This window comes from Amphiura filiformis, chromosome 7, assembly GCF_039555335.1.
Source record: "Amphiura filiformis chromosome 7, Afil_fr2py, whole genome shotgun sequence".
Classification (NCBI taxonomy): Eukaryota; Metazoa; Echinodermata; class Ophiuroidea; order Amphilepidida; family Amphiuridae; genus Amphiura; species Amphiura filiformis.
Window position 1 is genome coordinate 64,802,226 of NC_092634.1, and position 27,116 is coordinate 64,829,341.

General features: G+C 36.6%; 1 protein-coding gene across 1 annotated transcript in view; it reads right to left on the reverse strand.

Annotated features, from left to right (window-relative positions):
• LOC140157475 (uncharacterized) overlaps window positions 1–27,116 on the reverse strand; it is a 149,744-nt gene that overhangs the window by 55,086 nt on the left and 67,542 nt on the right. The window contains exons 32-40 of the mRNA XM_072180680.1: window positions 26,801–26,933; window positions 23,792–23,967; window positions 23,296–23,373; window positions 20,065–20,281; window positions 18,556–18,603; window positions 16,740–16,865; window positions 15,222–15,323; window positions 10,624–10,824; window positions 5,910–6,065 (exon numbers count right to left, since the gene is read on the reverse strand). Coding sequence (XP_072036781.1) covers window positions 5,910–6,065; window positions 10,624–10,824; window positions 15,222–15,323; window positions 16,740–16,865; window positions 18,556–18,603; window positions 20,065–20,281; window positions 23,296–23,373; window positions 23,792–23,967; window positions 26,801–26,933 — 1,237 coding nt within the window. The remainder of the gene's footprint in view (window positions 1–5,909; window positions 6,066–10,623; window positions 10,825–15,221; window positions 15,324–16,739; window positions 16,866–18,555; window positions 18,604–20,064; window positions 20,282–23,295; window positions 23,374–23,791; window positions 23,968–26,800; window positions 26,934–27,116) is intronic.

Genomic DNA, 27,116 nt, shown 5'->3' on the forward strand with positions numbered 1-27,116 from the left:
GATGATAGTAGTGAGGAAAAGGAGATATTTCCTGCATGTGCAGTGACACGGGCAATGAGTAAGAAGGCCTCATTAGAAACAATTGAGGACAACCAAATTGATGACTTAGGCTACAATTTGGAAGACACATTTGTGTCAAAGTTGAATGAGAAAGAAGATAAACTTCCTTCTCCTGGGGATAAAAATACCCCTACAAATGACACAGCCTCTGAGCATGAACAACTTGGGGAAACCATAAAAGACCCATTAAGTCATGACAAGCTAATTCTGGAGCAACAAAATGACCCAGAACTCAAAGAGATTAATCAAAGGGCATCGACCCTAGAAGAAGCAGAACAAAATTCTGTCTGTTTTTACAAACAAGATGATGTGCTAATGAGAAAGTGGCGCCCGCCTGATGCACCTGCCGATGAAGAGTGGAAGGTAGTGCACCAAATTGTGGTACCAAAAGTCTACCACACTGAAGTTATTAACATAGCACATGACAGTCCCATGGCAGGGCATTTGGGTGTTAAGAAAACTCATGAAAGAATTCTGAGACATTTCTGGTGGCCCACTCTCAGAAAAGATGTTTCTGAATATTGCAAAACATGTCACATATGCCAAGTAGTAGGGAAGCCCAATCAGAAAATACCTCCTGCTCCATTAAAGCCAATTCCAGCCTTTGATGAACCATTTAGTAGGGTTATTATTGATTGTGTAGACTAAGTTAGGTAATCAGTACCTCCTGACAATTATGTGCGCGTCAACACGCTTTCCTGAAGCCATACCCTTGAGAAATATTAAAGCAGTGACTATAGTGAAAGCTTTAACTAAGTTCTTCACATTTGTGGGGCTCCCCAAGTCCATACAGTCAGACCAAGGATCAAACTTTACTTCTGGAGTATTTCAGCAGGTTATGTATCAATTAGGTATAGAACAGTATACCTCAAGTGCATACCATCCAGAATCACAAGGTGCACTAGAAAGGTTCCACCAAACATTGAAAAACATGATCAGGACATACTGTTTGGAATTTCAGAGGGACTGGGATGAGGGAGTACACTTGTTGTTGTTTGCTGCAAGGGAAGCTGTTCAGGAAACTTTAGGATTTAGTCCTTTTGAGTTAGTGTTTGGACACACAGTGCGCGGGCCCTTAAAGTTGTTGAAAGAAAAGTGGCTCAATGAGAAATCAGATATCAATTTATTGGATTATGTCTCCAATTTTAAGCATATGCTTAACAGAGCAACTGATATCGCCAAAGAAAACTTGAAACAGGGTCAGGCCAAAATGAAACAATGGTATGATCAACATGCCAAAGAGAGAGTGTTCAAACCAGGTGACAAAGCTCTAGTACTGTTTCCAATACCAGGACACCCATTACAAGCCAGATATCATGGCCCATGTGAGGTAGAGTCAAAAGTGCGTGAAGTAGATTATATTATCAAGACTCCTGGTAGACGCAAGAGCAGGCAGTTATGCCACATAAATATGCTCAAAGAGTATGTTGAAAGAAGTGACAGTGGCATTCCAAAACCTGTGTGTACAGTAAAACATGCTAATGTAGACAAACATGCCGATGTAGACAAAATCGCCAATGTAGACAAGAGTAAAGATGACAATTCTGATGTCACATTTGACCAGGATAAAGAGCTGGAGCACAAAGAGTATAATGTAAAATTGAACAATTCTGATGTGCTCACTAATTTGGACTCAAAGTTAGGTCATCTTTCTCAAGATCAACAAAGTCAAATTGCAAATTTGATTCACAAATTTGACAATATATTTCCTGATACGCCAAGTAGAACAAATGCTGCATTTCATGATGTAGATGTTGGTGATACAAAACCAATCAAGCAGCATCCTTACAGAGTCAATCCATTGAAAATGGAACATCTCAAAAATGAGATTAATTATATGCTGACAATGATATCATAGAACCAAGTAGTAGTGAATGGAGTTCACCATGTATTCTTGTTCCCAAGCCTGATGGTTCATACCGATTGGTCGCAGACATGAGAGCTGCAAATGTTCATTCAAAGACAGACTCGTACCCAATTCCAAGAATTGATGATTGCATAGACAAAATTGGGAATGCAAAATTTGTTAGCAAATTTGATCTATTGAAAGGGTACTGGCAGGTTCCACTCACAGACCGTGCCAAAGAGATTTCTGCTTTTTGTACACCATTTGGTCTTTACCAATACAAAGTTATGCCATTTGGGTTGAAAAACGCACCCGCAACCTTTCAGAGAATGGTAAATCAAATTGTGGCAGACATAGAGGGATGTGAAGCGTATGTAGATGATTTGATTGTTTACAGTCAAACTTGGGAACAACACATGGAACAACTCCAACAATTGTTTAAGAAGCTGTCTGAAGTACAATTGACAGTCAATCTGGTAAAAAGTGAGTTTTGCCATGCCACAGTCACATACTTAGGATATGTTGTAGGTCAAGGTCAGGTGAAACCTATCAAAGCCAAAGTTGAAGCAATTGAGCAATACCCCACACCTGTAAACAAGAAGGCACTCATGAGATTTCTAGGAATGGTTGGCTATTATAGAAAGTTCTGTCCAAACTTTTCAGAGATAGCAAGTCCTTTGACTGACTTGTTGAAGAAGGATGCAAAATTCATTTGGTCAGAACAGTGTGAAAATGCTTTTCACAAAGTCAAATCAATACTCATGAGTTCACCAGTACTTACTGCACCTGATTTTCAGAAGCAGTTCAAGTTGACTGTTGATGCCAGTGACATAGGCTGTGGAGGTGTTGTGATGCAAGAGGGTGAAGATCAAATTGACCACCCTATATGTTACTTTTCAAGGAAATTCAACAAGCACCAGAGAAATTACTCCACAATTGAGAAGGAGTGTCTAGCATTGCTATTAGCATTGCTACATTTTGATGTGTATTTGGGTACCACAGTATACCCTGTGCTTGTTTTCTCAGATAACAACCCCCTCACCTTCATCAACAGAATGAAGAACAAAAATCAGAGACTGGTGAGGTGGAGTTTGACCTTGCAAGAGTACAATCTGGACATCAAACATATTAAGGGAAAAGACAATGTAATGGCTGATGCCTTGTCCAGAATTGCATAAAAATTGACAAACAAAAATTCCTTTAAAAAGGAACTTCTGTGACAAGTAGTCACTGTGTATGTTGAGTTAAGCACTCAATGTTAACATTTAAGTTGAAGTTGATGTAAAAGAAGAAAACAATTAAGAAAGTTTTCATTACATTCAAACTTTCTTCTTTTAAGGGGGAGGGTGTGATGTGCCCTGAGTAATTTAATTTGATGATTTATCTTTGTTTACAAAGTTACATGAGTGATGACATTTTAGGGGAATTCCCCTCTCAAATTGAGCAAAACAAGCTGAATCATATCTAATTTGGAATATTTGGAAACCCCCTGAAAATGATGTAATGGGATTTCCCCTCAGGAAGTGATGTCATGTGAAAGGTTAATGTTATAATTAAGACTTTGGAATTCCCCAGATTGAGCATAATGTGAAGGCAGTAAATGGCCCAGAATAGAATGGGGTTTTCCCAAGCTTGGTATATAATAAGAAAATGTAAACAATGATTCACAGTTGATAGTGTTGATCTGGGCTATGCTTACAGTCCAATTCCTTGAAAGAAAGGAAATTACAAACCAGAAAAATTTTATGTAGTCAAAGTACTACTATTTACCAGTGTTGTCGGAGAAGATCTAGAATACGTCAAAGAACGTTATTCTTCCAAGAAAGGAAATATATTCTTCTGTCGACTTGCTGAAGTCTGGTATTTTGATTCAACGCAACTGTCAAAATAAGTGGGGACAGCTGCATCGCAGTCCTGCTTCCTGAAGATATTGTGTGAAAGGAGGAAATAGCACCAAATTGGAGAAAGCAGCGCAAGGAGTTAAATTTGGAGAACTGCGCAAGGAGTTTAGCATAGGAGAACTGCGCAAGGAGTTTAGCATAGGAGAACGGCGCAAGGAGTTTAGCATAGGAGGACGGCGCAAGGAGTTTAGTATAGGATAATTGCGCAAGGAGTTGTAAACGTGGTTGGAGAACACCATTTTCGTGTAAGGATTTTATACGCAAGGAGTTATCAATGCAAGTGTACAAAGGACTTCGCTGATTGTCGCAGGACAAGTGAATAGGGATATATTACATCAGTCGTCCAGAACATTACAAGAACTTTATGATCACCAAGAAGAAGAATGCTGGCTAAGTACAAAATAGATAAAGAGTGATTATATTTGATTAATGTATATGTGCATTTGTAGTCATTATATTGTACCAAACGAAACTCGCTTTCAATTAAAGACTTAGATTTTGTTAGCATAATCAAACAGTGTATTTGTGTTGTGCATTCGTGTGAGTTCGGGTAAAAGGTGATTTTGGCCTTGAGTCAAGTACGACTCGTAACACAATCACCAGTGAAATTAAGTCCAACAAATTACAACGATTAAACGGTGAGTTGTTAACTATATTGAGTTAAAGTGTGCATCTATCAACAGGTCCGTCATGTTTTCCGTGCTGCGACATTACGGAATACCAAAGGTTTTGGTCACTGCCATCTAGGTGCTCTGCAAGGACTCTAATAGTGTTGTCATGGTAGATGGAAGTATCTCCGAGCCTTTGCAAGTATCAATTGGAGTGCGTCAGGGCACCATTCCTGTTCATCGACCTGGCAGACTACCTTCTGAGGAAATCCACCTTTGAAGTTGACACTGGAGTTGTTACCCACCCACGTCAGTCAAGGAGGGTATCCTGCCAAAATGCTGAATGACCTGGATTTCGCTGATGATAATGACCTGCTGGAATCTTCCATACCCCATGCTCATTCACAGTTTACTAGGACTGCAATTGCAGCAGCAGATCTAGGTCTTGTCATCAGTGCACCTACGACAGAATATATGACTGCAAACTGTAATGCTCAGCCAGCATTTGAAGTCTGTGGTAGTACCATCAACCATGTCAAAGAGTACAAGTACTTGGGTTCCACGATGGGCTCTAGTGTTGGAAACCTAAAACGAAGCAATAGCCTATGCAGCTTTCTTGATATTGTAACGCCTTAGGAGAAGCCCATCCTTGCTAAACCTTGTGTCACGGGTAATCAACAAGGACATGGAAAACAAGATCGATGCCTTTGCAAGATCTTGATACGGAGTCATGTTAAATATCAAGCGCGTGAATTTCAAACGAAACAATCTACAATCTGACCAACACCCTGCACTCCACTGGTTACCAGAGTCAAGACGCACCATATTCCGTCTTCCAGACGATAAGCCTATGAAAGAAAATACCTTTTATATTCCACCACATGGTATGTTGAGCACCTCCTGGGAGATACTGATGGGATGCTGCAGGCAAAAAAAATTGCTTCGCTAGCCTAGATCGCAGCAGTTGAAGAAAGATTGTAGTCGTTTGATGAATGATGATGATGATGATGATAAAGTTAAAGTGTGCGAGTTGTTACTACATTGAGCTATTCTCTTTAACTTAGCTAGCCTGTCATGATATCTTGAACACGAGTCTCAAGTATAATATACACATTAGAGGGGGAAGTATATTCCTTAGGTCCCGTATCCATAGGCTGTTCCCATGTGACCTGCCACACAGACAACCTATGGATACGGCCGCTAAGCAAAAAAAAGGTTCGTTGTCTGTGTGGCAGGTCACATGGGAACAAGTGAACACGGAACAAGACCACACGCCACAAGGGAACAGCCTATGGATACGGGGCCTAAGGAATATACTGATGTTAGAGTCCAAATATAGGTAATGTTTCTACTGCAATGTTAAAACCCTCTTCTGGTGTATAATTGCACAAATGGTGTTGATCACATATTGAAAACCAACATTGATTAAAGGGCTATTAACATTGTGTTATATAATATTGTGTTATGTTCACAGTTGATGACGTGGCCACTTACCAATAGGTTCTGCTAAGTCTAGATATAGATTACGATAATCTAGTTTCATAGTTTGCTTGGACTTTGCTACCTCCTGATCCTGGGCATTTCGCGTTGGGTACTCTCTGTTGTCATCAATAGGTGATGGGTTGCCAGTGTTCCTATTACCTGGTTCCCCTGTACATGGTATAGACATATTGTGAAGTCCATGGTTAAAATACCACCGTTTTAAAAAACATTTTAAACAAGTTATATTTTAGGTTTTGGTTTGGGGAAAAAATTACAAAAACAATAATTTGTAAATCAAATTTGGGAAAAAACATTCATGTACAAGACTTAGTAGGCTACAAATTTCTGAATTATATAAAATGAAAAACAAAACCAATCAATCGCTGCAGTCAGCGTATCAATCAAATAAAAAGAAAGAAAGAAAGAAAGAAAGAAAGAAAGAAAGAAAGAAAGAAAGAAAGAAAGAAAGAAAGAAAGAAAGAAAGAAAGAAAGAAAGAAAGAAAGAAAGAAAGAAAGAAAGAAAGAAAGAAAGAAAGAAAGAGAAAAGAAAAAGGGAAAGACAGGAAGAAAAATGAGAAAAAGAAGAAAAGAAATAAATTCAGTCACACGGGGACTCAAAAGAGATTTATACCGGGGATTCATAGTCCAGGGACATAACCATTTGGCTACGCATTAACTTATGCAATTCCGTGATCTCAAAGCGGCTATATAAATAAAAGTTGATGCAATAAGGTGATTATAATCGCGTCCGCATAATGGCTCTAAGAATAAACGCGCTTGTCGGCCGGAAATTTCTGACGTACCAATGGCAAAAAACTTTTTTTTTTGCAATAGTAGCTTCAATTTGGAGTGGAAATGAAATGGGCTAGCGAGTGGCAGAAAATCCGGGGGGGGGTCACTCCCATTGTGGCCTGTAAACCATCCGCGATAATCAACTTTTGAAAAGCATTCTAAACAAGGATTTAACCGTTGGCTAAAACAATACCCTAAACAGGTGTTTTCACACCCTAAACAGGGTGTGACAATTTTGCTACCCTTTTTCCAATATTTCATGTTTTTGACACCCTAAACGCGTTACGCGCGTATCGTGCTTACCCACGAAAAACTACCCTTTTACGCATTGTCATTATCGCGGATGGTGTACAGGCTACAATTGGAGTGACCCTCCGCGCAGAAAATTGAGAAATAATGTACGTAGTTCGATGTCTAAAAATAGGGGATTTGCCATTTGGTCTAATACCATTTGGTCTAATATCCATTTTGTCTACACCCATTTTGTCTAAACCCATTAGGTCTATATCCATTACGTCCAATAATCATTTGGTCCAATAATCATTTGGTCCGATAACCATTTGGTCCGATAACCATTTAGTCTAATAACCAATAAGTCTAAAACCATTAAGTCTAATAACCATTTAGTCTAATACTCATTTGGTCTATAACCAATAGGTCTAATAGCCATTTGGTCTAATACCCATTTGGTCTACACACCATTTAGTCTTACAAGCATTTAGTTTATTAATAAATAGACGAAATGATATTAGACTAACTGGTCATTAGACCATACGAGTATTATACCTAATGGTTTTTAGACCAAACGGTTATTAGACCAAATGGTTATTAAAAAATATTAGACCAAATGGTTATTAGACTATATGGTTAGTAGACATACCGGTTATTAGACCAAACAATATTAGACTAAATGGACATTAGACTATATGATTATTAGACTAAGTGGCAATTAGCCTTTCTGGTAATAGACCAATCGAATATAGACTAAGCGGGAATTAGACGAAATGGTATTAGACCAAATGGCAATAGACCTAAAAATAATGTTCCACAATAAAAGATATCGATAACAAAACAACTTTTTGTCACACAAGATTCTCCACATGTTCCCACAAAACGGGCTTATAAAATTCAATCGGTACTGTATTTGGTTCTGATAAATGGCCACATTATTTCTTCGATCGGTCTGTACTCGCACACACCACTCCACGCCATACATCTCCCAGTCACATTTCCCCAATATGAAATTTAAAAAAAGTAAAATTTTAATTTCCCTTTTTTTGACAGAAGTTTGACAGAGGCGGGGTTCGAACTCACGACGCACCGCTTTGGATACTGTATGAGCCTAGCGCCTAAGACCACTCGGCCACTTGTCTTGTTGTTATCCATCTGAAACTTATTTGAACATATAATCGCAACTTCAATATATGCCTACCACGTGACAAGCAAAGGCAGAAAATGTACCATATTTTGGAATTGTATTTGCCTAAAAACATTAATGTGTATTATAATAGAGCTACCATTATTTATATTGTTGAATTCTTAAGCGCATACAGACAATTAATACGAGGGTACTTTGATACACATAAATCGATTTTGATTTCGGCCACGTGCTCTGCAGTACATCGCGTCGGTTGCGAGGTATGGCCAGTCAGTCTACCATTTTTCTTGTATACACGTTCGATGTTTTTATCAATTATTTTTAAAAAAAAACATTAGACCCCATTTTTCCAGGAAATAAAAGATTAGATTACCATAAAAAGGAAACAGTAATCTTTGGTGGGGTCTAATGTAATTTTTACATAGTATTTTCAACGTTTTTTCTATCCTTATTCTTGCTCAATTAAACAATTATTTTGGCCTATATAAAATTGAAATAAAATTCTCTGCCTCTTAAGGTTGGTCTGAACCCTGGAATTATGGAAACTTTCGGGCCTCATAACTTCTAAATTGTTGGTCTAAAGTATATAAAAGTATACATATTTAGAATGGCAAAGACTTGATAAATTCATCTGTGAGGTCAAATTTGGGCCAAAATGGCACTTTTGGCCCAAAATCCCAAAAATAACGGTTTTTGGCCCACTTTTTTGTGCATCATAACAAAAAAATTCTTGGGCCAAAATTATTTTTTTATTAATTTGTAAAAACTAGATCAAAATATCTAGGACCCGTTTTTTTCATTTTTTTGAATTTCGACCAATTTCACCAAAAATATTTGAAATTTGGGCCAAAATCGGGCTTTTTTATGATTTTTTTGAAAAATCAGCATTTTTTGACCATTTTTGGCGCAAATTTCTCAAAGTTGGTCGAAATTCAAAAAAGAAAACCCTCTCACTCGGCTATTTAAATAAGGTAACTAAGCTTCTCTAGAATGTGCAATAAATTAGCATTAAAAGTTTTAGCAGCATTCTAGAAACTCTTGCCGTTTGACGAATAGAGGAGTAGTACAAACATAATACAAAAAAGGAGAACGTAATCACTCGGCGTGATTTTTTAGGGGCACACATTTGAAAACAAAGCAAAACATGAACAAGTTTTTGATCTCGTGAACATGGTGCGTAACAAAACGAAGGATATTCAAACGGATTCTAGCAATTATGTATAAACATACAGAAATAATGGGATATTTAATTGCTGAGAACACTTGGTTGTAGAGAACAAGTTTATACGTCTTTTATACCTTTTCTATATGTTTCTTATAGCATCCTCAAAAAAAATTAACTATGATTCCAGATGACTCCTATATGACCTCTGACCCTATATTCCACAAGGATCACTCTACATCAAAATACATTGGATTCTGTGGACACTAGCCTGGAGCATTTTGAGCAAAGTTGGCATGTAATGCTAAGCACGTATTATCGGCCCAATTATGCTCCTGGCCATTGCAACCACAGCCCCTGGGTACCCGGGGATGACCGGGACTTGACATCATGTGACCTGGGATTTGACTCAAAATTTGTCCCGGGGAGCCAGGACTGATATAAGAATTGACGTTTGGGTGGGGGCTTTACCCGGGTGAGAGCCGGGATTGTGTCGTAGCGTACCCGGGGTTTTCCAACCAGTAAAATGGCACGTGAATATTGCCGTGGTCTGCTAAAAGGATGCCCGCATTTATGGGCCGGTGTTAATATACCGATTTTCCAAGCTATATATTTTCAAGTTGGAGCATTTAACAATGTCATTAATCACAAATCGACCTACACCTGTAGGCCCCACCAATATACAACATTCCCGGTTTATTCCTAGCATTTTCTCGACCATTCATGCCTCTTAAAATATTTAAAACAAACAACAAACAAGCATGCACAATAGAAGTGGTGGGACAACAAAATTAGACGGACACCCTCTTGCCCCGTCCCCTTGACACTGTAGAGCATTAAAAATGCATGATAAAAGTGGAGTGTTAGATGCATGCTGTTAGACTATTAGGGCTATGAAATAAACGCCGTGTCAGACAAAAGTCTTTGAACATGGCAAAAGTTCCAAGTCAGTAAAACATCTAAATCCAGCGATGTTGAGGTCTTCATAAGTGTCCGGGCTCACCATCATATATAGTTTAACAACCGAATGATTATTAAAACCAAAATATCGAGGCCTATATCTGATGCCCAGGGCCGGGAACTTGAATATCCGGGGTTTGCATCAGTTTGTATCGTATATGGGTGGTCCGGGACTGGCCAGGTGTTTACCCGGGACTTGAACATTTAAATCAAAATCCCCGGGTACCCAGGGGCTGGGGTTGTATTTGATATGCTCATTACGCATTGGGGGCCTACATACATAATGCAAACAAGCCAAGCATGAGCGCACATTAAATCAAAGTTTGGCGCATGCCAAAATCATCCATAAGCGACACACAAACATCACGGTGTCCGCGGACTCTTGTAATCCTTTTGATTTATTAAATTATTAATACTTGTTGTAGGTACCTACCTCTAGAAGCCAAATAAGTAGAAGTAGTATAGCCCTTGATGTCTCGTATGATGCTAGGCAAGCTTTTCAACATGGCATTTTCAGACTGCACATCATGATAGAACAAGCTGTTGATTAGAAGTCCTAACCAGCCGCCAGGTTTGTGCTGGTCAAGTTTCAAGGGAATGATTCGTTTACCTTTGTAGATAGCGTACTGGGCCTCTGTAAGTGATAATAATAATAAAAATAATATTTAACATCACCTTAGGTTCCCATGGAAAAGAAATATAATAAGATTACAATACGCTTTACTACTAAAACAATATTAAATAATAATAATAACAATAATAATGATAATAATAAATGATGACGATACTTTTTAGTCACTCGACTACTACTCGACTAGTCACTCGACTACTACTACTACTACTACTACTACTACTACTACTACTACTACTACTACTACTACTACTACTACTACTACTACTACTACTACTACTACTGCTACTACTACTACTACTACTACTACTACAGGGTGAGTCAAAAAAAGTGCAATAGAGCAAAGAATCGATATTTATGTAAGAACCAAGTTAAACTTTCCCATTATTGAAAATTTCTGTAAATGTCACACTCAATAGTCACCTTCTGTGAAAATATGAAGTGACTCGCTACTACCGTTTAATTTTTATGAGTCTTTTTGCTGCGATACCCAATTTTATTATTTGTCCACGAGGTACCATGTATTTTGAATGAGAGCACACGATGCACGATAAAGTCACCAGCTCTGAAACTGACTTCAAACAAACTTTCCAACATTACTTTAGGTTCTTCATACCTCACTCGACTCCAACTCCAGTTTTTTAATCCCAATATGTCCAACTTACTGGATGTTTTGTAATTCACTCTACTTCAATTTGCGCGCATTTTATATGTTTTTGATAGAGAATAAACATCTTTAAGCCCCGGCGCGGCCCAAGGACTCATGTGCACTTGGTTTATCCCGATTCCATGCTCGCTCTCGCAGGTTTTCTCCGGGATCTCCGGTTTCCTCCTGTATCGCAAAAATCGGTGATTAGTTGTTTGGTTATCAAAACTTCCTTCACCCAATGGAATTTGGGGAGCTGCACAGATAATTGGTGGATGTTACAATCTAAATGCGGATAAGTGTGCGCCGTTCGGCAGCAACCTAGTTGATGCGATCTGATTGTGATGATTCACAATTGCAGCGAAATTACAGCGCTCTGAGTCCTCTAAGATCTGGAGAAAGAAAGGCGCTTTATAAATCCAAAATTTATTTTATTTTTTTATTTTTTATTTCTACTCTTTCTGATTTTAATAGAGGTTACAATTTAGTTAAGACTTTTGAGGATCTTGTCATTGAGTATGAAGGTGTAAGTTTCCACAAATTATTCCAAATTTTCAAGCCTTTTTAAATTTCGTCAAAACTACGTTTAAAACTGAATATAAAATTGCAGAAAAAAGTGTAAATTGGGAAAACATTTAAACAAATTTTCATTTGATATCTCAGGAGAATGAATATCATTTTATTTTTATTCATTTTGCTTTTTTATTTTCGTTTTTCCTGAATTTACTACTTCCATTTATATTTCATGCTTCACATATTCATGCCTGCATAATGTTGACTGTATTATTCACTATGGTCCATGTTTAATAGTTGTAAGATATGATTCCAGATGACCAGGATTATGTCACTTCGAGCCCAATTGGAGCAATTTATACAAATTGACACCTGTATGACCTTTGACCTAGAATGACCACCGCTTCATTTTAAAGATTTTTTAAGAATGTTCCCCTCTTCTTCAGATTCATGTCCACCAACTTTGACCCCAGTCAAAGCAATTTAAAAATGTGAGAAAAGTCAGGAAAAAATCCACCCACCTGTACTAATTTGTGCGATACATATTAAGGGGGAATAATACCCTGATTTTCATCAGTACCCCTCTTCTTTTTTTCCTTGCAAATTTATGAAGTACATAAATATGTTCATCACCTCATGTCCTGAACTTATAAAATATATCTACATACAAAGTGATTTTAAACCATTTTAGTAAGTCATTTTAGCCCTATATATTTTTTGTTTACTGTATCCTAGTAACTCAGATGCGTGTTTCATAACAAACCATAATTTATTCTATTCAACATGTTCAAGTAAGGTACATGAATAGAATACATTAAATCCTTTGTTATACTCTCTATAGAAAATTTAGTGGTGCATGCAAAATATATAACACTGAATAAATTAAATAAACACTTACACAATGGATGCATAGTCATTAGTCAATTTAATACTATAATGTGTTGTTAGGAGAAGAAAAGGCTATTAGGTCACCGTATGTCAGGTTATAGGTCAATTGGTTCAGGTCAAATTTAAGCATCAATTTTGAATACACATGTGAGAGTCTGTGATATCATAATGAGGCATAATTTTGATTGCTGTCTTTAACTGGATATATATCGAGAAGTGCAAGGTGGATATACTAATATACCTTGGGATGTAAATGGTGAGTACAATTTAGAATGCCTAGTTGAGATGGATTTCACAAATAAATATAAAATAGTTACCAAAATCACAAAAGTTAAGCTTACGGAAAACTACCCAATATGGTGGTATAGGTGACAAGAAATACAATTTTTCAACATTGCTGTAATATGGTTGTGGTAACCTGTTAACTGTGGCTTAATTAAGTTTCAGTGAAATAATGTCGCAAGTTAAAAATACAAAATATAGCTCAACATTGAAAATAGAAGCATTTTAACCAGTTCCGTTTTTGAATTGATAGTTGTGGAGCACCAAGTTCATGAAGTCATAAAAGAAATCAGGAACCACTTATTCCCATTTTACATATCAACTTCATTTCCTAATATGTTAGCAACACATATCCAAAATTTTAACGAAATCCGTTGATAGAAAGTTTTCGAAAATGAAGTGAATTTAAATCATCAGTGATGTACCACCTTTTGGCTTCTACTTTTAAAAGCATGTAAGCTACGTTGATACCGATGCCACCAATAAAACGAGAAGATTTGCCCTTCATTTTGCATACCACTTTGTTCAATTTTTTTTTGTAATTTCTTCACAAAATGCAAAAAAACACAATGGGTGTAGTACCCCCTTAAGTGAACTTAAACATGTATACTAAGTTTCATCATTATGAGAAATGTATACCAAGTTTCATCATTATGAGAAATATGCAGAAAATATCAGGGAAAGAGAAAATCCAACCATCTTTACTAATTTGACCTCTGAACATCAAAATAGATTAATAAACACATAGAATGGATGTTCCATGCCTGTGCTCACACAGTTGAATTCAGCTGACGCCTGTCATCTGGAGTTCGCTAATGCATCCCTCATATCGTCGACCCTCATAGGCAACATGCCTACCTTCTGCAGTATTGAATATTGTATATTGCGGTTTTAAGGATTAGATAGATTTGGGTGTCATCTGCATACATGATATGATTGCTTCCATGTTTTAATATGATGTCACTCAGTGATGCAGAGTAAAGTGTCGAGAGGTGCTCCACGCCCCATGGTAGATTACGTGGAGATTGAGGACTCTTTGTTCTTGATGCTGGAAGCGCTCATGTAGATATGACAAACCACTTCAGGACAGTTCCCTGAAGCCATATCGGTCTGAAGATGGTATAGGGTATAGCATGATCGATAGTATCAAATGCAGAGCTGAGCTCTAGCACTGCCTCCTGAACAACATTTTGCATTCGATTAGTCTAAGTTGAATGATATGGATGATATTCTGATATAGTTCTAAGGATAAAACAATTTTATACGCTTTATATAACCCGACATTTAAACCCTTTCTGTAAAACGTTCTGTGTCAAATTTGTTCACAGATTTGTAGTAGACTGCTAATCCAAGGTAAAAAAAAGATCATGACCTGATAAAGATCACATACTCACTCTTGCTGGAGAAAGATGGAGCACAATCTGAATAATTTCAGAATACAATTTTGTGTTTGGAATCAAAAGTTGAAATCTTAATCAACAATTGAGCACCTTTGTTAACAGTGATCCCAGCAAACACAAAACGTTTTCCACATTATTCGCAAAAGATGAAAAAAAGTTGCCAGAAATTTTTTAAATGTCATAAAGGACATGATATAGAGGGTATATAACGTTTTCATAACACTCAAAAACATCTGTTGATAACCTACTGCAAATATTCTAATATAATGTTATTTAAGTGTTAACAAAAAAAAATTATATTTGGCAAAAATGTTTGCAAAAAATATTTTACGATAACATTTTAAAATGTTGCAGTGTGTTTTCATACCAAACGTTATAAAACGTTTCCATGACCTTTACATAACCCGACATTTTAATGTTATTAAAACGTTTTTATCTGCACCAAAACCCAAAATATAACATGTGTATAAAGTTTTTAAAACATTTTCGTGTTTACTGGGATTACCTACACGCACACACACACCCCTACACTCAAACAAATACAACACAATTAAATTGTAGATGAATATGAACACCTTTGTCAACTAATATGACAAAAAACAAAATGTCAAAAGCCAAAAATAAGCCACAAAACAAACAAATAAACAAAAATGTAGTGAATACTGGCGTACCATTTTTGCAGCTTTTACTCTTTTGGTATTCCTTTGAATAAGACAGTAGAATAACAAAAGCACCATCAACAGCTTCTGCTATCCGATCATCCATGTTTCCCCCTATGAAACAAAAAGTAACATTTTCTTTACAGTGAAACACAAAGGGCATTATTTTGAGATTATGATCTTTACTAAAGATGTCAAGTCTGATGGATTGTTTAAAGTCATCACTATGCAATTACGGTAAATTATCTTATAAAATAAATTACAGTATTAAAACTTAACCATGTAGGGAACAAATGCACAGTAATGGATATACGGCCCTAATTTGGTAAAACTCGAAATTGGGACATTTTGAGATAAATTCATATCTTGGGTAATGTGAGGGCGCTCTTTCCATCGGTGACATCCTCAAATCACCATCGTGCTTCATTTTGAAGACAGCAGAACCTATCTTGACATTTTTTGTCACTTTTCCGTGTATTTAATGTGGTAAAATGATCTCAAAGCTAGATAATTTTACCACATTAGCCAAGACCCTCTAGAAGGCTCCAGACAAACCCTAACGCATTGATGATATAGATAAGATAGATTTCAAAATAACTCAACCACATTAGCCAAATTTTTGCAAATAAAAAGGTTTTAAAAAGATATTAGATGTGTTTAATAATTTATTTTATTCAAAAGGAAAAACGTCAAATGTCCAAACTTTTTTGTCCAAAACTCTTTTTCTAGAAACATCGATTTTCAAGTTAGATCATTTTACCAAATCAGGGCCGCATAGCGCCCCTATAAATTTGCATAGCTGATGTCCATACATCAATTTGACTCTGCTCAATTTAAATTACAATAATAAAGACTACAAAATTATGTTTGGAAAGAACATCTAGTTGATACCCATTATTTGAATGAAGCAGCCAATTTCAATTGCCGTTTTCCAAGCTTACTTTGGTGACTGGTCATTGCTTTATGCGATTGTCTTAACATATTTGGTACTTGTATTTCAAAATAAACATTTAAAGGTGACTTGCATTGTTGAATATTATTGTTGTTTATAGCAAATCGTGATACAAGTCAAATAATACAACCATTAACTGTTACATAATTATTCAGGGTAGCTTTAGTTTAAAAAAAGGCATAACTCGGTAACTGAGTCATCAAGTCTTGTGATTTTTTCTACACTGTAATGTTTACTCACGTAAACTGTTAAATTGAAAATATTTATAAAGTATCTTGTTTCTGACTAATACTGTATCATCAAGTCTTGATAAAATACAGTCACAGTCACTGTTACTGTTTCTTTGATCTTGTTTTCATGAAATTTAAGGCATAATTAATAAAGCTCCTGAAGTTTCAGAGCGTCTGATAGTTCACAGCGAGAAGTCTGCATTTGGTGCCTTGAATTAAAAATCAAAACAAATGGTAGGAATTCTTCTACATAGTTTGTGTTATGAGTGATTATGGTCCAATATTTTAATAAACTAAAATCACACAAAATAGGCTTATAATGTTACATAACAATAATTCATTACTTACTCCTTCCATCTGCACCTATTGCAAGCCACACCTTAAAACCAGCCCTCTGGAGTTCATTTCTCAGTGTTATCATTTGGAAACCATTTTTTCTTGAAGTCCAGCAATATGATATCATTACATGACGTCCTTCAATAACACGTATAGAAAGGAAGAATCAATTCATAGATATAAGTACGCGCTGAGTACTATCTGTAGTGATAATTGAGCTAGCATTTCAAAGTATTAAATTAGAATTGGTTACCACGAGGTGTCGGAGATTATGATGGGGACAAAAGTTAAAATTTGTTCGATTATGTTATAATATACCTCAAATGGTTCCTCTCATTAGCCTAACCGACCCTAGCTTGGCAGGCCAAGATAGACCCCCGTAGCAAGGTATCGCTGTGCACGAGTCTGGCACTCGAGGGGTCCCTGGTTCAAAAGCGTACCCATGAAAAAAAGTTTTCTCTTCTTCTTCTTTTTTTCTTCTTCCTTGCTTCTTTCCTTCCCCCTCTTTCAAATAGGCATGGGCGTTAGGGTTAGTAGGAATAAAAAGAAGTGAGTGAATGTTCTTAGTCATCCAATAGTTTCAAACAGAGTTTTGGAATTCAATCTAATACTGGAACTTACTTTTTGCATCTATTGCGACGTTGCGTCTGGAACCATCAGACTTCATCAGGCAACTGACCCGCTGGGCTGGGTGATACGGCTAGGTATCGTCGCGATGGCCCGGTCCCATGCATGAATAAGAAAGGTGGACTCCGTTTCAACTTATCTCATGCATGGGACCGGGTAATCGAGACGATACCTAGCCGGCTTTCACGTGACTAGCCCAGCGGGTCAGTTGCCTGATGAAGTCTGGTGGTTCTAGACGCAACGTCGCAATAGTTGCAAAAAGTAAGTTCTAGTATTAGATTTAATTCCTAAACTCAATAAAAAAAAGTCATTGCTTAGTTCAGCAGTTACAGAGTAGATTAGGTCAATATCTCAAGCACAAAGGCCAGAATTTCAAAAAGCACCATTTCAATCGTTATCTAAAATTACTACTCTCGGCAAACGAAATAGGAAAATAATTTGTTTGAAAAATAAAGTATAACGTCAGAATCAGATGAAATCCTGGGTCATATAATGCGCCTCAACAAACGCTTTTAACATGGCTATCCATCGTCAGATTCTCATCAAACCGCACACCCAAGTTGGAAACTTCCTTAGACGGGGAAATGTTCATTGCTGATGGTGATGGTATCCCGGGGATGGTATCAGGAACGTTTCTGGCATACCCAGAGTTAACATGCAAAAGCTGTCTTTGTTTCATTAAGCATGCGCCTGTTCTCAGTTACCATGCTATGATATCATGAATACAGTCCAACAGCTTTTAGAGCATGCCGTCTCATTCAGGTTTGACAACAACCTATAGTTGAAAATCGTCTGCATATGAAATATTGCAAAGATTGTGCCTGTCGAATATTTCTTGAATTGGGGCAGCGTACACAATAGACATAATCCATACCAAAGACTGAGCCCTGTGGCAATTATTGTTTCTTTTTATAAACCCTGAATACCAGTATAGCTTGCAACAAGTTTGAATAATGTAGCCTAGTTTTAGCTGAATGTATACTCTTAAAAAGTCAAATTTGACTTGATTCATAATGAACTACGATCTCACTAGATTTCTAGTCAAACTTGACCAGAATAGTGTCACATCTGACAGGATTGATTAAAATTTGACATGATTTGTAGCTAAATTTGACTTGGAATTTAGTGAGATCTTTTTTACCGGGATCCTAGCCAAAATTTACAAAAACCTTTTATATATCCATTATGTTTATAGTCTCACCTTGTTCCGGGGTTGTTGGCTGTAGCTTTTCAGTTGAGGATGATAGATCTGTATTTATTATGAAAAAAATAAAATAAATAAATAACAACAATAACAACAACAACGACAAAAACAAACAAACAAAAGAAAACCACTGAACAAATAATAGCACAACAAAATACTGACGTTCCAGAAACTTATATTTAGCAAGATGCTTGTTGAAACTTTATTCATTATTTTCAGATTCAATTAAAACAGACAAGAGCCACATCAACGGCAAAATGAAATAAAAAAGACATTTCTAAATGAAATCAGCCAAATTCGTTGTGTTTATCAGGTCAACAGAGTAATTCTGACATTATTATCATAATTAAGACGTTAAATACTCCACAGAACATTAAAATGCCAAAATAGCCAGTGAGGTTTATTTCAGGCTTAAAATGGACAGAAAACCCTTTCCTGATAGCTATTACGAATACTATTTCAGCACTTTGAGTAAAGCATAACAAAATATTAAGGGGATGTACAATTACAGGTGATGACCCCTCCCAGGTTTCTGAAGAAATAGTTTAGTTCTTAAAAAGTAAAAATCACAGTGATGAGTATTTGAGTTGGATACACTATGTATAAGTCAGGCTAATTAGCAAGTGCGGCTTCCACTAGTTCTTCTACGGTAGCAGCCTTGAGGAATGATTAAATGTGATATTATTAAAAAATGGGCAGAAATGTGAAAAAATACCACAAGTATGTGTTATACAGAAAAACATGAAATAACAACTAGATAGTTTGGTCCAGACACCACATACACAAGCATACCGTTTTTGTGACATTTGATCCAAAACACCAGACACTGACTAATGACCTTGACTCTAAATCAGTGAGCATCACTGAGACAGATATATACACAAGTGATGTCGCTCTGCTATGTTATTTGGGGCAGAAGAGGCATTTTTGAGGTATTTCGTCTCCGACTTGAAGTGATCTTTTAATGAACTTTGACCCCAAATCTGTGAACAGCCCATTTACACTGGTTATTGTCCATGCATGTGTACAAGTGGTGACACTGTTATTTGAACCAAAAGAGGCATATTATTAAGGTCTTTCGTTTCCAACCACAAGTGAACCCTTTAATGACCTTTGACCCCAAATTTGTGAATACCACATATACACTGGCTAAAGGCAATGCATGTATGCAACCGACGTCACGGTGATATACTTTTTGTGGCAGAGAGACAGACATTTTTAAGGTATATCATCTCACACAAGTGATCTCTTAATGACTTGTGACCCCAAATCTGTGAACACCCAATAGAATAACATGTTTTCATTACATCAATATCATATTTGGGCCCTGTTATCATTGACCAAACAAGGTACATATGATATTAGAAAGGTTTTTAAACAAGTCGAAAAAGGTACATATTATGATATGTCATAATTATCCCAACTAATTCCTTTGCAATGTTGTGACCTTGTGACAGAAAGGTTGGGAACCACTACAGTAATATTTTGACTTTAGTGCCAACTCACCAGTGCCTGCTTCCCAGTACAGTTGTGTAACAGGTATCATTTTCTTTGTATCACTACAGAGATATGAGCCACCTCTGCGCTCTATCATCGGTATTAGGTGAAGTTTTTCCTTTCCTTCTTCCCTGCAAGCCGCACAGCAAACAGTCAACATGTACTTGATGCCTCTGGCCCATTTGTCTTTTAGCTCATGTAATATCTTGCTCATGAATTCAAAAACCTTAATTAAGAAACGAAATTTTGGCAACATCAAACAAAATGTGGAAACGGACATTTTAAACGTAAAATCTAAACAGTGAAAATATGAAAATGTGTGATGAAAACAGGAGAATGAAGCAAAACGCTTAGAACGCTAGAATAGTTTGGATCTCAAGTACACATCTTAGACTAATTCACATCATAGTGGTAGTGGTAGTGGTAGAGGGTTCCCAGGGAGTAATAAATAGATAATAAACCAAAAGGTGGAACTTGTACTCACTGTAAGAGACCAGGACATACGATGACCCAGTGTTATTTCTTAAAAGGCAGACAAGACTCACAAAAACAACAGCCATCTACTAATAATACTGTAAGATGTGCAGTGTCATTTGGGTCAAAGAAACAAGTCATTGAAATCAAGAAACAAGAATTCCCACAAAGGGAGGTGACACAGACAAGGTGTGTGAGGAATTTGAACCATTTGTGTTAGAGGGATTAGAAAGATTCGAGCCAGGTATACCAACTTGGAGTGTGGAACAAAGACAAAGACAAGATTAAAAAAGTTAAAACAAATTCAAGTCAAAAACTGAAGGGAAGTTCAAATAGAACTCAGTAGCAAACAAGATAAGCTCAGAGCAAAATAAGCATGTCTTACCTCTATGAAAGACGGTTTACTACAGAGAGAAACTGGAAAGCAATATAATTATGTAAATAAGCAACCTCACAGGACACTAGGGTATTGTCCTAAGTGACAGGATGTAAATGTCAAGAGGGGTCAGAGTCAATAGAGGAGGAAGAGAATGAAGATAGAGATAAATGGACTAATGTCATTCAAACTCAAAAGAGTCATATGCATATTACAAACCAATTATTGCTGAATAAATACAAGTCGAGGAAATTCACAAATATCAAAGTATGCATACGGAAGAAGAGGGGGTGGGGAGTAGAAAAATGATTTAGAGGGAGTAGTATCGCTAAGTTATAATTGGTAGTCCAAAGCCCATAAAGATTGTGCGAGACACATGTTGTACACGTTCTGTGATTCTGGAAGGAACTTTGCCCGTTAATGAGGATAGTTCAGCAGTTAATGCTTTGATCCAGGGTATTGAGATGGAAATACTTAATGTTCCTCTCCACAAAATTAACTTGAAATCTGATTTGAGTCAAGTACGACTCGTAACATATTTGAGAAAACTTTTCAATCGAAATTGCACCAGTTTATGGCAATTAATTTTTGCGTAATGCGAGTAACCGATTTTCCCCGGCGATGTTCTCATCATTGTCATGCTCAAAGTAGAGAACATTCAGTTCTTTCAATACCATTAGTTTGTTTGTTACTAAAAAAAAGAAACTAATATAAAAACCACTCATACTAAACGGGGACACAAAACAGTTTAAAGCAAGTTATCGTGCAATCATTGTCGATTCTAGTTAATTGAAGTATAATTGAACATGAATGGTACAATACTTTCATGTCGCAATGGCCTTGCATCGGTGAGCAAGATGCTGGTTATATGCCTGCTACAGAAACAAAACACCCAGTGTATTTTGACCGCATTTGGTTTTTCCACATGCCACAATCCTGGTTTCTTTGGCATCAAGCCTAAACCCTTTATTAAACTTTTCCCCTTCCATGCCAACATTGGGTAATTCTAGACGTACATGAGTAAAATTACGGGGACTCAACATAATATTGTGATCAGGGGTAGGGGGTAAGATCAGGGAAGCTGGTACACTCCAGCTTTTCAAAGCAAATCTGAAAACATACCTATTCAAGTAGTTTTTATCATGCTCTTATCCAATTGTCTTGACATATATTATGCTTTGTATTGTTTGTATTAGTTTCATGTAGCTGTATATATTCTTTTGTAAAGCGCTCCGTTCTTTGTGGGGCGCTCAATAAATGCCTATTATGTTAATGTAAAAGATAATCATTAACTTTTGAAGTTCAGTATTTTTAGCTGAAAGTTCTTTCATTTGAAAGAGAATCAAATTACCTAAACAATAAGGGGATTCTATGTTTATAGCGCATTATACTTTTGAAGTTACAGACAAAAATAGTGTCACCAAATTGTCCAAAATTGTGTGTGTGAAATTGTGACAGCGGGCACATGTGCAATGTACACTACTCTATGTGACCCCAGATGACCTCCTCTTCTTTACTGTAAGAAAGCTGTTTTGGATGGTTTTGATTTACACACAAATTGCTTTTGCGCTTTAACGAGTGTCGACTTGGTGGAACATAGATTGCACTATGTGATAGTTTATGAATCCAGTATTATGCCAGTACCAACGTAAGTCAACATCACTTAGATGTTGTTGTCAAAATTAATTTTTAGTGATTTTTTCCATTGAGCCCCACAGTACAGCCATTTTTGGACCGTTCATGCACATTCCACTTCCCTATGGGGGGAAAGTGATTCCAAGTGCTACTGCCATCCTATTTAATACTTAATTATAATTTTACAATTTATTTCAAGATGGTGAATTTAAGGCTCTCGACTAATCAATAGATGTATATAGACTGTAAAAATAAAAATTATACATTTGTAAATTCACTTTTTGAAAAAAATAAAATAGATTATGGCAACAATGTTATATGCAGTGGAATCAGTAACATCGTGGCTAACAGAAAAGCGTAACTTGGTTTCTTTATTAGTTTACGCTAGTCTACATTAGTTGATAAATAATATATTTAATTGATAAATTAAAACACCAGTTCAAATGTCCTATTGTTTAAAATTACCCAGTCTTAAGAGCACCGACCTGATGGTTCATGATTCAACTAAATTCAGTCACTTTCGCTACACAAAGACACGGAAGTGGCCCAAGGTATATTAGGACTATATTACATAATTAGCCATATCTTCGCTTATAGAGCACTGATTTTATTGAAACAAATCTTATGCAGTAGCTTAAGAATTTACCTTGACGGGCAAGTACTATTTAATTCAATCAATAAGTTTAATGTTTGCCTAATACCATTTTCTAAATTGTATATATTTCTTTTTGTTACAGCCCGTATTAATCACATACCCTTGTACATACTTCTGGATCTGGTTCACCTGTACTTTCTAACTCTTCTCCATGCGTAGCTACTTTCTTGAGCATTATCTACAATAGCAGAATTGTGATATTTTTAATTCCACCAAATGATATCAACTTTTTTAAAGACTGGTATATCTAACAAGAATACAAATACTACCAACCTTGTATCAGCTCTAGATTGTTTAAAAGAAATAACAAAATAACGTGATGCTACCATAGCAATTACAACTATACAAACGAATTAATCCAAAATGAGTGCAATTTATAATAATGTTTACTGCCCGTATATTGAGTACTAAATAAAATAAAATAAAATGAAATGAATTGGCGTCATATAATGTTTACTGCCACTTTCAAATATTTCATTGGTATTCCAATCAAATTTGGAAACTAATGAAATCCATCATTTTGATTACATTAAATTTAAATTAGCAAAATATGTCAAAGTTTGTTACTTAATGACGTAGAATTAATCAAAACATACCTTGATACATGCACTGTTATTTTTACTACTTTGAATCATCTGCAGAGAGCACTCATGTCTTTTGTCCTTAGGACCAACAAAAGATTCACATAAGTGGTAGAACAGTTTGGGGGCCTCATATGTGTGCTGCGATGACCAACGTGCAAAGTGTACGAGTACACGATGAAAGAAACCATCTAAGAAAACAACACCAATCAACAGTGTTATTTTAAAAATATAGACACAGATATTAATACATTTCACAACACTGTGTTTCACGCCAAAGCGATCTTCAGGTGAATAAATTAAAAATGAAAAACACGATGATCAAAGGCCTTTCCAAAAACTCCGTAACCTAGCAACGAAATAAAGCGTGCACGCAACGTACGCGGTGTCGAAAAACACACCTAGCGCAAGTATGACGCACAACGGCAGGTGGTGAAATAGGTTATGGAGAAAATAATGAATAGGCCTAAACATACCATATGAAACATTACTTTTTCTTAACACGGCTATGACGACATTTGCTTATCAGCTCACTTCTTTTGTTGAGCGAGATTCTTGGATTACTCATTTTTGAGTTTAAGATTGCCATTTTTTTTTCTAAACAAAGGTTACAAATTCCTGATTTTCTCATTTTGGTGTTGGATTTTTGGACTATATCCCAACTGATGTTGAACTTTTCATCTTTGTGTTTAAGCCCCTAAACATATTTCGATAGTTCTGTCTCCTTTTCGTATTTTTCTAGCCGAAAAGACTTAGTGTGGTTGTTGTACCTTTCCTTAAATGTACCGCCTGCTATTTATTTATTTATTATGTACTTAGGCGACGAAAAAAGAAAACCCTGTTCTATGGGCCCGACCGACCCAGATTTTGAACAAATTGAGAAATAGAAATTCGATACAAATAAATGTTTTTATATTTTCTCAAATTGCAAATTATTTACAAATTTTGGTGATTTTTTGGGTTATTTCAACAACAAAAAACCGACCGACCAACCCTACTTGAAAGGTCCGTCCGCCCGTAGAACAGAGTTTCTTTTTTTCTTAGCCTTACTTATAATTTATTATATTATAATATTATTTGTTCCCCCGTTCGGCTAGGCAAAATCCGCCCTCCCCCTTTTACACTCATAAATTATTTGTTTTTTTGCTAAGTTTCCCCTTCCGTGTAAAGTAAAACTTTATAAGCCGTTTGAACCAAACTGAACAAAATTGACGTATACAATTACAATATATAATACCATGACAATAATGTGTATGACGACCATACTATAAACCATGCATAACATACGTGATTGTACGTCAAATTGTCATATAACGTATGAGCGTGATGTATAGTATACGAGTCTTCCTCAACATCTTCGAGCCGGGATGATCATGTACAGTCATTTACGTATTATACTCTAAATTGTACGTCAAAGGGTGTACAGATGACCGATTTAGCATGGGGGAAACAAAAAGGTACGTAAAAACACATTTTGAATTTGTTTGTTTTTTTGTCCATTTTGATACTTAATTGAATGTGAGCGAGGGTCATTATTCCGAAAAGGGCTAAAGTTATAGTTTCGTCAATTTGCGTAAAAACTAGAGTTAAAATTAGGGTCAGGGTTATGTTCAGTGGCGGCACTGGGGGGTGGAAATACTTATCTTGACTCCCAAATAAATAAATCCATGACCCATTCCTCCCGAAGAAAATAACAGCCCCCTAAGTTCCCTATCATCACATGCAACAATTATCAAATAACACCATCGGCAGCTACTCAGTTCTGACCTTAATGCCAGTAAAGATCACATTTCGTCATCAATATGGCCAATTGCCACGCACATTTAGCACGGAAATACTGAAATACAAGTTTTTAAATCAACTATATCTAGCTTTTCCGTCATTAATTATTTTTATCCGTAATGGAAAATCTAAATAAAGAGTGCATGTTTCGCTCAAATTATTTTGCCCTTTGCAATCAATGCCACTATTTTGCAAAAACAATTTTCCTTGTAACCTGTCATTTTCGCCTATACTTTTGCGTGTGGAATTTGTGTACATACGGGTACCTTACATCGTTGAACACGGTATGGCGACTTGTAGATGTCACGTGCGCATTTTATTCAGTCCGCTGTTTAAATACGCGGACGCAAATGCTGTTCATTGAAAAACTATAATGACCACTTCTCGTGACGTAGCTACAAGTACGCTTTACAATGACCGCGCCGCGTGACGTGTTATGTATTTGAACTATTTACGCGGATGCTGGCCACCGTATTTGCGCGCTAGCGTGATTGGTCTCTAGCGGTATTTCCTTTATAGGATTTTTGACAGGGAAAACGAAAGATACAGTGAAAATTGTGTTCTGTTTTCAAATTTAAAAGAAGGATATGTGACGAAAATTGAATTAAACAAGTGAAAAGTGACGGTCGTGAATGAGATTAATGATTTGCATCAGTTTTTTTTGGGTATTGTGAAATATCTAAACATTGTGCTTTGGACCTCGGAATATTCCTCCGGGCTGCACCCCTCGGGATATTCCTCGGTTCCAATGCACAATGTTTAGATATTTCACAATGCCCTCAAAACAACTGATGCGCAGTCATTATTCTTTAAAGATTCAGAAGTATTTTTATCAGATTACTGCATTAAGGTTATTAATTATTTTAAACTGTTGTGATTTGGTAGTTCACAGCATCTTACGAATGGTAGTGAGCTTTGGCAAAAACTGCATTGCTCAATTCATAGCGAGTGTGTAGAAGAATTAAAATATCACATATATACTTTTATAGGTGCTGCGGTTCTTGAGTTACGTTGTAAAGAGGGCTGAAACAACAACACTTTTGTAAAACGTACATAACTCATTAACAACAATAATTTAAGCAAGTTTGCAAAGTATACGATTTGTATAATGAACTTCTGCATAACATCAAGGTGTTATTTTTCAATACTATATTGATCTAGATAATGAAAAATCGATTTTTAGGTTGCTTCGACCAACAATACCTCGTCTACCCTTAAGAGTATACAAACATCAGTACTTGCCTGGTAGAAAGGTGCCAAAGTCCACGTAGAATGTACCATCAGTTATATTCACAACTCCTTTTTTTGGATGCAGACATGCAGGCACGCAATATTCTGGCTGTTGCTCTTTCTCTTCTGTTTCTTCATCCTCATCCTGTTTAAATAAACACCAACAAATCTATGATCCTAATAGAAATGGTGATTAGGGAGGGTGTGTTAGTGTAGAGGTCTTCTCACTCGCTTCTCACCGCTGTGGCCGGGGTTCAATTCCCCGCGGCGCCACATGTGAGTTTGGTTGCCGATCCATGCTCGTCCTCGCAGGTTTTTCTCCGGGTGC